General features: G+C 47.1%; 1 protein-coding gene across 6 annotated transcripts; it reads right to left on the bottom strand.

Moving 5' to 3' along the window:
* Window positions 1-901: 901 nt before the first annotated feature.
* On the bottom strand, window positions 902-10,035 carry SDR42E1 (short chain dehydrogenase/reductase family 42E, member 1). 6 transcript variants are annotated; one of them, XM_032853881.1, is made up of 3 exons: window positions 9,973-10,035; window positions 4,100-4,193; window positions 902-3,510 (listed from the first exon to the last, which is right to left on the bottom strand). In XM_032853881.1, exons 2-3 carry the CDS (start codon window positions 4,165-4,167, stop codon window positions 2,397-2,399), a joined length of 1,182 nt encoding a protein of 393 aa, XP_032709772.1. In that variant the 5' UTR covers window positions 4,168-4,193; window positions 9,973-10,035; the 3' UTR covers window positions 902-2,396. The 6 variants fall into 6 exon arrangements, with proteins under 6 accessions (XP_032709772.1, XP_032709775.1, XP_032709770.1 ...); XM_032853884.1 differs by lacking the exon at window positions 9,973-10,035 and adding an exon at window positions 9,521-9,540; XM_032853879.1 differs by lacking the exon at window positions 9,973-10,035 and adding an exon at window positions 9,437-9,493.
* Between the last annotated feature and the right edge of the window lie 470 nt (window positions 10,036-10,505).

The raw sequence follows: 10,505 nt of genomic DNA, 5'->3' as shown, positions 1-10,505 counted from the left end.
GGGGGGGTCCTCTGGCTTCAGTCTGACTGTAGTGCCACATTATCATGAGATGACCCTCATGAGGGACCCCATGCAAGACCAACCCAGTTCAGCTGCTCCCAAGTGCCTGACCCATAAAAACTGGGATATAATGTTTGTTGTTTTAGGATATGTCCTGGGGGTGATTTGTTAAGATGATATGGCTTAGGTTAATTTGTAGTAGGTCTTGAAGTAATACAATAGATAATTAATATAAGGAAAGCGACCAAGAATGAGTTCATCAACAGTGAAAGAGCTATTTCAAGGAGAGCGTGGACAATGGTGTCAAATGTTGTGGCATAGCCAAATCCCTCATGCCTGGATGCCAACAGACCCCATATAGCCATCCTGAATTTCATGAGTATCTCTTGATCGTAGAAAACAACAAAACCAATCAAAACCCCACTGTACTCAGTATACTTAGTGTAAGAAAACTAAGAAGTACCTATCATTCTTTTAAAGGACTTCATTCAAAACATGATTTGAAAGTCTACAATGCCTCTCAGTGACCGTGGATAAGCTGAACTTACCCACTCTCTCAGTGACCTTGTGAGGATGCACCACGCCATTACTGGGCTCTAAGTCGGCCTGACCTGTAGCACCTGGACTACTGGGTATGCTGCAAGCGCTCACACAAGGTGACACGAGACTAAAAGCAAAATCTTTAGACAGGGGTGTCTGGTGGCTTGGTCAGTTAAGCATCCAGCTCTTTTGATTCTGGCTCAGGTCACGATCTCGGAGTCGTGAGATCCAGCCCCGTATCAGGCTCCGCGCTGGGTGTGGAGCCTGCTGGAGATCCTCTCCCTACCTCTCCCCCATCAAAAAATAACTTTAGAAAAGACTCCAAAAACATTTTACCAAAAATGAACACTACCACTACCTAATAGTGATGATGTAATTTATATCTTAAAAGTATTTTCACAACATCTTATTTTGTGCTCACAACAAACCCTGTGAGCTGGGTGGTGGGTCTGTAAAAAAGGCAAATACAAGTCATTCCTATTTACCAAGTGAGGAAACGAAGAGGCTTCAGTCACTGGATTAGGGTCACACGGTATCTTCCTTAATGGTGCAGGTCTTCTGGTGTCAAGTTGAGCACTTTTCCCCAAACACCCAGGCAGCATTTACCAGGGAGGATTCCTAGAGCTTCCTCTTTCTACAAATAATCCCAACATGACTCTAACGTAACCTTCTTCAACGATCTATCTGCCTTGGGCTTTAATGCTGTCTTTTCTGAAGCTGGAACCATGGAACGGGTAAAGTTTCTCTGTCTTCTTTTCACTTTGGTTCCTGGGCACCTTGAATGTCTTCCCCAGCAGTCCTCAAGAGTGGCGAGACAGCAACGCCATTGCTCAAAACATCCTTCACTGGAAGCTGCCTTCCGACAACCCAAGCCCTTCCCGGAAGAGAAACCAGTCTATCGGTTGAGAGTTATGTTTCATTTTTAAATTACAAACAACATCATCTGCTTGATCATCTTCCTTAATCACATTTGTAGCTGCTTCCTAAATTTCAATCTACGCTTAGAGACCTAAACTTTACAAATACTGAGTATATTCAAACATGCTTGCTGAGGACTCAGAGGGCTCACCACAAAGACATTCTGGAAAGGTGAGTGGCACCAGCAGCCTCTGAACAGAATTACCCTGAAGAAGAAAACCCTCATAAGGAATGCATAGCAATGATATTAAAAACACTGGCTCGTGTGTGTTGAGTGGCACTTTACATGTCTTGTCTAATTTAATCCTCGAAAGAATCCTATGAGGTCAAAGTTCTGTTTAAAAATCAGACATTGTCACGTGGTCACACGGGTGTAACACCTTTATATCCTAAAGGGCAAAAAATAATTCCTAAATCCTAACGCCTCTCAGCAGCCACCATCCCTCAGAGGGTTGGTCTGTAGGGATCTGACCCAATTTGGTGTTTTTCACACATTTTCAAGCCTGTTAGTGTTTTGCCATTCCCCATCAGTGCACATTTTATTCTATTTTCAGTTGATGCAAAGTGTGAGGGAACAGAAATAAGTGTATTTTTGGCTCAGAGAAACTCAAGACATTTCCAAATTTCCTCAGTCTGCCTCCATGGCTCCAATGCCACTTCTTTCATACTCATCTAAAAGAGGATACAAGAAACTATATCTCAAACTTGTCTTTGCTTCTATTTTTCTCCCATCAGGATTAGTGTAAGAAGGTAAGAAATGAAGACCTGATCCAAGAATCTATTCTGAAGTAGCAATTAGAAGAGCCAAACTTTGCTACCAGAGATCTATTTCTATCCATCTAGGTATCTATACAGATATATTTAGATCTATAGATATTTTAAACCTGTATTTCTTGAAAACCACCTCAGCAAGTGTGATCAGCTTACTTCTAGTTCCCTCACAGTGACAGAACCACAGAGGTAGGCAGCCATGTGAGAACTGCTAGAACCAAGAGTAAGACCATCAGCCCGTCCCAAAGAAGACATTCAGAGTCACGATTCCCAGGACTTCTGCCATGACCATGGGCTTTAAACCATTCTACTACTTCCTGGAGGTCAAACGATTGAGCCTCGTAACCGAGCTCCTTCTTGGCCTTCTCTAGGCTAAAGTAATGTGTGACGCCAGTTTTGTAAACTTCTGTGCGGGTGAGGAAGGGCTGGAAGTTGTAGAGTTGACCTAAGATGGTGTGAACCACTTCTGTCAGGAACGCAAAGCAGTAGATGAGGGTCAGCGGCAGGCGGACAGATGGGAACGTGTAGCCTAGGCCCTCAACCAAAGGCCGGAAGAACTCGAAGTTGTTCACGGGCCTGCCATCTGAAATGAAGTAGGGCTGCCCAGAGGCAATGTGGCCCTTGCCAGCTTTCAGAGCCTCTGAGGCCAGAATGTGAGCCTGTACCAAGTTATCCACATGGACAAATTCAACCAGGCTCCCAGGATCCCCATACACAAACTTGAACAGACCCCTCTCGATGTAGCTCACTACCCTGGGAAGGTGCCTCTGTTCTCCAGGCCCATAGATGCCAGCCGGCCGCAGAGCACAGGTTCGTAAGACACCATCACTTCTGACCAGGCTGGTACCATTGGCCTCCAGCACCTTCTTCTCTGCAATAGATTTGGTCCGAGAGTAGTGATCAGGATGGAGGTGAAGAGGTAGGTAAGGCAGAGACTCATCTCCATTTCTGATAACTTGACCTCCAAAGACGACATTGAAAGTGCTGGTGTAAACGAATCTTGGTACCCCTCTTCTCCTGCAGACCTGGAGGATGTTGTCTGTGCCCCCCACGTTGACTTCTTCAATCAGGCTCCGATTCAGCTGCTCCCGCCCGGACATGCCGTAAGAGGCAACATGGAACACACACGTGACGTCCACATCCTCGAAGGCTTTCTCCACGGCAGAGAGGTGGCGAATGTCTCCACGGACAAACTTGATTCCCTCGGGAATGGAATGAACGGGGCTGCTGATGTCAAACAGAATCACATGGAATCCTTTCTGGCTCAGAGCACAGCCCAAGCTGCAACGAGAAGCAAGTCAGATCGAATCGCTGGTAAGCTATGCCTGAGGAAAAGTGCGTAAGATAATTTACCTACTGATGTACGGCTGATCCACGCCTTTTAGGCTTATCCTGAGTCCCTCACCTTCCATGTTCACGGGTGCAACCCTTACTTCTGTAAGTAAGTATGCGAAGGTTCAAAACTGGGAGCCACACATCTCCTCAAATTACACTGAGAAGCTTTACTTCTGATACCGTGGCATCTGCATGTCCCATATTTTTCCCTCTGTTTTAGAAACTACCACCCGTTCTTTGGCATATTTATGAATGATAAAGCTACAAAATAATAACTATTATTGTCACATGCTTTTGGTGACACCAGTTATCTCCCTAATTTGATACCTTTACAAAGAATTTTTCTTAAAGTAGAATACATCTGTAGTTCTGAATTTCAGCATCCACGCAGTGGGCAACCTAGTTCATTTCTGGTTTAACACCATTCCAATATGTAGAAGCTGATACTATATTAATGTCAGCATTGAAAGCTCTATTTTTTTCCAGCAACTATCAGGGAAATAATTCCATGGGCATGTGTGATTGTGGCACTGACCGGAAACCAAAATAGCCACCTCCTCCGGTAATGAGGACAGTTTCCTTTGGGGATTTTTGGAAGTCCATGTGTGGCAGTCAAAAGATCGCTGGACCTGTAAGAAAGAAGTATGCAACAGTGTTACTGACCCCCTCTGAGCCTACTGCTACAGCAAAAAAGGGGCGCTGATGATAAGCTCAGAGGCTTATGAAGCCCCAGCAAAAAGCCCTATATGATGGGCTCTCCATGACCCCATTTCTCCAATCACCTATTCTTCAAGCTCTAGTCTGGTGATGGGTTGTTCTATTACATTTCCACATACCATGATTACACCTCTCAAGAGCACAGGGTTGCAAAAAGCCTGACAAGTTCTTCTGGATGAGCATGCTAAGGACATCAGATGGCCAGGAAAGCTAACCAGTCCATCATGCAGCAATCGGTTGGTGGGAAGGCCACCGAGGCTGTTTCTAAACACAGTGCATGTCAGTCGGGGACACTGTGGAGGCCAAGAAAAACAAGGCTGTACCCACCCCGAGCCTAGCCCTGACATAAGTGCAGCCATCTTGATGTTCCAGATTATCACAAAATACTTCTTGGGTTCTGACCTACTCAGGTTAGCACTTTAAACAGTCTCTCTCTCCTTTAATGATTGATTTTAACCCCTGGATTCAGCTGCCTCCGTCTTTCGTAATTCCCCTACACGTTCCTTAAATGATCAATGTTGACCCAAGTAGGTAGGGACAACTCTACGCCCCTACTCAGCAGGAAGAAGTTACAGAAGATGAGACCTTCCACCTTCAACAACCTTAAAGATTTAAGGGTCAAAATTGTTCAGGGGGAAATGTGGAGGCTGAGAAAATTAAAGCCATCCCACCTCAAGATTAGCTGATGTGGGAAACAGAAGGAGAAGAAAATCATTAAAATTCCTCACCTATTGACAAGCCCTTGAAACAGACAGAGTGGCTCTCCCCTGGGGACTTAACTGCCCTCACCTTGAGATTTTGCTAAGGACAATCCTAGCCTGACCGACCCCCTACCCCGACAAGTTGGACCAGAATCCTGTAAGTCTACTTTAACAATATCTTTAGGAAACTTTATCTCTAAACCTCCAAGATAGTGTCAAGAACCATTCCCAAGTATATGACCCACTGATACACATCTAAAGGGTCTCACAAGAAGATTTTTATTACTGGTAATGAATAACCTTTTCCTCAGACAACAGCTAGCCCCTCAAGGTCCTGGAGACCTCGCTTCCAAAATTCCTTAGAGACTTACATCATCCAAACCCCCTTTGTCCTCACCTACCGCCGAGTCCACCCCTACTCTGCCTTTAAAAACCCTGACTATAATCTGGCTCGGGGTCCAAGTCCCTACTCTGCTGTGTTGGGTATACTTGGGCCCAAGCTTAAGCTTGTCAAATAAACCCTCGTGTGATTGCATCGGTGCTTGGCTCCTTGGTGGTCTCTCCGGTGCGAAAACTCGGGCATAACAAACACTTCACCCCTGACTTCTTCCCTTCAATATTTAGGTCTGCTTGAACGTCATCTGCTCAATCAAGAGACGCTCAAGCTCCCCTCACCTTCAATACTGCTTTGTTTCTTCATGGTACATTTCTCAACCTAACATTATCTGTCGACTTTTTCTTTAACCACTGCTCTCCTTCCAACAGAGTGTTAAGATCCGTGAGAACTAAGACCGTCTACCTTTCCCACGGGCTGAGTCTGGAACACCATCTATCACGTGGCAGACACTCAGCCAGTATCCGGTCAAATTACGGATGATGTGGACCACTGTGAAATACACCCAGCTCAGTAAGACAATGGGTTCAAGTGACGCAGAGCTCCACGGTGTCTAAGACTCATCATCAGGTTTGTCAACAAACACTGCGATTTTCATTTAACTTATCTTCTAACAGATTTTGGGTCACGGGATGAAAACAACACAGAGTTAAAGGAGACAGATTTCCTGCTCTCTGGAAGTTAGGATGGAGAGAGAGCCTTTTGCAAATATCTAAACTATGAGGCCAAAAAGAGAAAATAAGATTATTTATACGACAGTGTAAACAAGGTGTAAACCATGTACTGTGGGAGCACCTGGGTGGGTGTTGGGAGAAATCTGGAGGGTGTCTGAGAGAAGACTTCACTGAGGGGTCAATCAGGACAGCAGGAAGATCTCCATGGGCTGAGACCACCAGGCAGGTTACCACATGCTGAGGGAGCATCATTAAGGAACGTAACAACAACAGGCAGGCCATACGGGGGTCCGTGGCTGGTATGCAAACTGAAGCCAAAGCAGGGTGTTGGTGATTAAGGTGGGAAAGATGGCCTGGGGCCAGCTTTCAGACACCTTTGAGTTCCTGGATGGGTGGGGGCTGGGGGAATGTAGATTCTATTCTGTGAACAGTTGAAAGCCTTTGTATGTTTACTGAACAGACCTGTTCCTTTTGGTCCTTGCTAAAGGTCAAGCTTTCCCTGGAGGGACGGAGAGTCTGGAAACCGAAGAATCTCAGGTAAAGGTGATGGGACTGGGCTAGAGGCTCATCTGTGACAAAGAAATGCCAGGGAGCGGAGCTGACAACAGGACGGGAGCTGGAGAGGGACTTATAGCCCAGGGGGCAGCGTCCAGGTATAGTCTGAAGAGTGTGCAGTCATTCACTGAAACAGCACACACAGGTTTTTCGAAATGTTCCATTTGGTTAACAGATGTTCTACTTTGATTAACAGGATGCCAGATAACAAAGTTTAAGATATTCTTAATATCGCCACAAGAATTCCATGAGAAGGGATTCAGAAAATGGACCAGGCCTCAGAGTTCATTTAAGAAAACTGAGACAGGTTAAAGCCTCTGCCTTCGTATCAGGTCATGATCTCAGGGTCCTGGGATGGAGCCCCACATCTGGCTCTCTGCTCCGCAGGGAGCCTACTCCCCCCTCTCTCTGCCTGCCTCTCTGCCTACTTGTGATCTCTGTCAAATAAATAAATAAAATCTTAAAAAAAAAAAAAACTGCAACAGAAATTCTTAATACTCTAATTATTCTTTGTTTTTAAAATTGCACATTCCAGTGCAGTCACAGGACCACAATGTGGTCATCGTGCACATGTGCATATTAGTCATGCTGGGAATGTATCAGTTCAAATTATTAACGTGTCAGAGTACCTGCCAGGCCTACTCACGTTACTCCTCATTACCCTGAACTCATTCCATAATGATCTGAAGCAAGAACTTGGATACTGACCTGATTAGGACGGTCAGGCAAGAAAGGTGGCGATGAGTAAGGAAAAAGTAATGATTTAGCAAGACAAACAGCAAGGAAAAGCAGCCTATCCACCAGGTGGGTAAAACCCAGCTCCTCCCTTCCTGGCTCCCTATATCAATAAGCACAGAAAAAAATGCAATAGACACGTTTCTCAGAAAACTGCAAGATACTCCCCAGAACACTAAGCTGGAAGGGAGAAGAGCAGTTTTTTTTCAACCAGCTGCCTGATCTTTACACACACACTTTATGGCTTCTCTTTTATTAATTAGTTACCATCTGATTCCTGCTGGGGCTGGGCACTCACACCACTGTTGATAGTCGCAATTGCTTTAAGGCTCTTTCAAAACCCAGCTTCGTAACTAACTGCCTTCCTCTGGGTGGAGGGTAGAAGGTCACATCTGACCTGAGCACTCGTTCTAGTGGATATGGGTTAAAGTTAAGTACATGATCGAGGAAAAGGAATCTTAATTACAAACAGGGAAAAATGAAATTTAAATCCGCCTGACCTCTTGATAATACTAAGATAAAAGTGAGGGTAATAAAGTTGATATCGCACAGGGAAGTTATGAGAAAACTCATAAAAATGACTATGGGTACTTTAGATTTACAAAGACCTAATTAAATGCTAAAGATCAGTAATAAGAACCTTAGATTACCCACACAGCTCCTTTATCCCTGGAGTTCGAGTTCGATAAGGCTACTAACCCTCTGGTATTATAATGCAATATACAAATCTACGTGCCCCTGGAGCCCAGAGCAGAAAGGAGAATGGAAGACCGCTTTCATAAAAATAAAATTTTACTGTGTTTGCTTCAAGGTTGATAAAAACAGCTCCAAGTGGTTTAACTCTGTGGTGGTATGTTTTAAATTACTATCCAAGTACTACCTAGAGGCAAAACGGAACTGTGTTCTTCCTGTATTGAGATCAGGAAAATACACTGAGGCCAGACGGTTTAGAAATAGTGCTGTTCAAATTCCATGCGGGATCCGAAAATTATTTGTGCTTAATATCAAGCAGTCAAAACAATAAAGATGAAGTTAGAAAAGATAAGGGGAGTAACCCTGACACAGGTAAAAGAGATGTGAGGTGTACAACCTAAAAGGCCAGACACATTTGGGAAGAAAATTAGCTGAGGGCATAGCGCTATGTGGAAAGTCCATATACTCCAGGGGTACAGCATCGTGGTGACCCAGGGCTGGGGGTTGGGTGAAATGAGATGTTGGTCAAGTGTACACGTTTCCAGTAAGGACAGAATGAGTTCTGGGACCCCAATACATAGCAGTATACCAGACTACAGCCCACAATACCCTACTACATACTTGAAAGTTGCCAAGACTAGAACCTTAGAGCTCAGCGCACACACGCGTGCACACACACACACAACACTAATTATGTGAGGTGCCTGAGATGTTGACAAACCTTACTGTGATCATTTCACAGTATAACAAACCATCACATTGCACACCTTAAAACTACAGAGTTATGGGGCACCTGGGTGGCTCAGTGAGTTAAAGCCCCTGCCTTTGGCTCAGGTCATGATCTCAGGGTCCTGGGATCAAGCCCCACATTGGGCTCTCTGCTCAGCGGGGAGCCTGCTCCCCCCACCACCCCCTGCCTGCCTCTCTGCCTACTTGTGATCTCCATCTGTCAAATAAATAAATAAAATCTTTAAAACAAACAAAAAAAACTACAAGTTATGTCAATTATCTCCATTAACTGGAAGAAAAAAAAATCTAAACTCCCCACCCAGAACTGGTTCTCAGTGGCTGAGCTAGACCCTGGGCTTGAAGCCAGATGGGCAGCACTCCCCAGCCTAGGTTTTTCGTTTGTTTGTTTTTTGATATTTACTTGTTTCAGAGAGAGAGAGAGAGAGAGAGAGATGGCGCTGGGGCAGTGGGGGAGGAGAGGAAGGAGGAGAAAAGTAGACTCTGCACTGAGTTCAGAGCCCACGCAGGGCTCAGTCTCACGACCCCCCCGATCAGAGCGCCGAGACCGAGAGTCCAAACGCACTGCGCCACCCACGTGCGCCCCCGAACCCCCAAGGTTGGGCTCTTACTGAGGCGAGGGGCCGCCCCCGGGGCTGGGGCAATGCGGTGATTACCTGCCACCTTCACAGCGTCCGTCACACCCGGTACCTCTGCTGCTACCACGCACCACTCACCAGTTACGTTTTGTTCAAATTTCCCTCTTTACAAGACAGACATTCAGTTTAAGCGCGAACCTCACATTCCCACCTGGGATGGGAAACCAGAACCGCCGGCCCTATGGGCAGGTGGGATTTCCAGGAACCGTGGGAGGAGAACGAACGAGCACGTCCAGCCAGACTGGCCTGCGGGAAACTCGGGACCGGGGCTGCTCTTGTAAACAAACAAACAAACAAACAAAACAAGGAAAAACAAAACAACAGAACCCAGCGGCCGGGTCCGAGTCCCGCGCGGCGTTCTCGGAAGCCGCGGCGCCCTGCTAATCCGACCGAGAGCTGGAAGGGGGCGGGGGGGGTTCCCGCCATCACGGGGGGCGCCCTCCACAGCGCCTGTGCCCCCCCCTTCCCCGGGCCACCGCGCGCAGCCGCTCTCGGCGCCCGCGCCACCCCCCGCCCCCCGCTCCCCGCCTCGACCCCGCCCCCGGCCCGCTCACAGCGGCGGACGCCGGCAGCACCTGCGCACCGCGACCGGCCACGAGCCCAGGCTTCGCGAGCCCTCCTCCGCCACCCCTGCGCCCGGTCCGCGGCGGGGCCACTTCCGGGCCTCTCTAGGAAGGCGGGAGGCCTCGGCATCTCTACGATGTGCAGGTTTCACGTCGGTGCTCACCTGCGCTGGGTCCCCGGGGTTGCTCCCGGAATGTCCCCTGCGTGCCCCGCCCGACTGTTGCAGCTTCAGGGGGGACATGTACGCGTACTGCCACCTCCAATTTCAGCTTTTAGACGTCTGCCTCCGTCTTTGTGTACCCACAGTGCTGAGCACAGTGCCTGATTAATGCAGGGAAGCGTGAGGAGGGTGTCTCAGCTCCGTCAGTAGGGCTTGGATGGCTGATGGGTGGAAGGATGACGATGAGGCTCCCCAAGAGTCCTGAATATTCACTTTGCATGTGTCTTTTTAACCCTCCATCTCTGAGTTTCCACATTTATGTGTGTCCATATGTTTTCCGGGTGTCCCTGATTTTCCCTCTTT

This window comes from Lontra canadensis, unplaced genomic scaffold (genome assembly GCF_010015895.1).
Source record: "Lontra canadensis isolate GAN:19392208 unplaced genomic scaffold, GSC_riverotter_1.0 scaffold8, whole genome shotgun sequence".
Lineage (NCBI taxonomy): Eukaryota > Metazoa > Chordata > Mammalia > Carnivora > Mustelidae > Lontra > Lontra canadensis.
The sequence above is the reverse complement of the archived record's forward strand: the minus strand, read 5'-3'. Positions and strand labels throughout refer to the sequence as shown.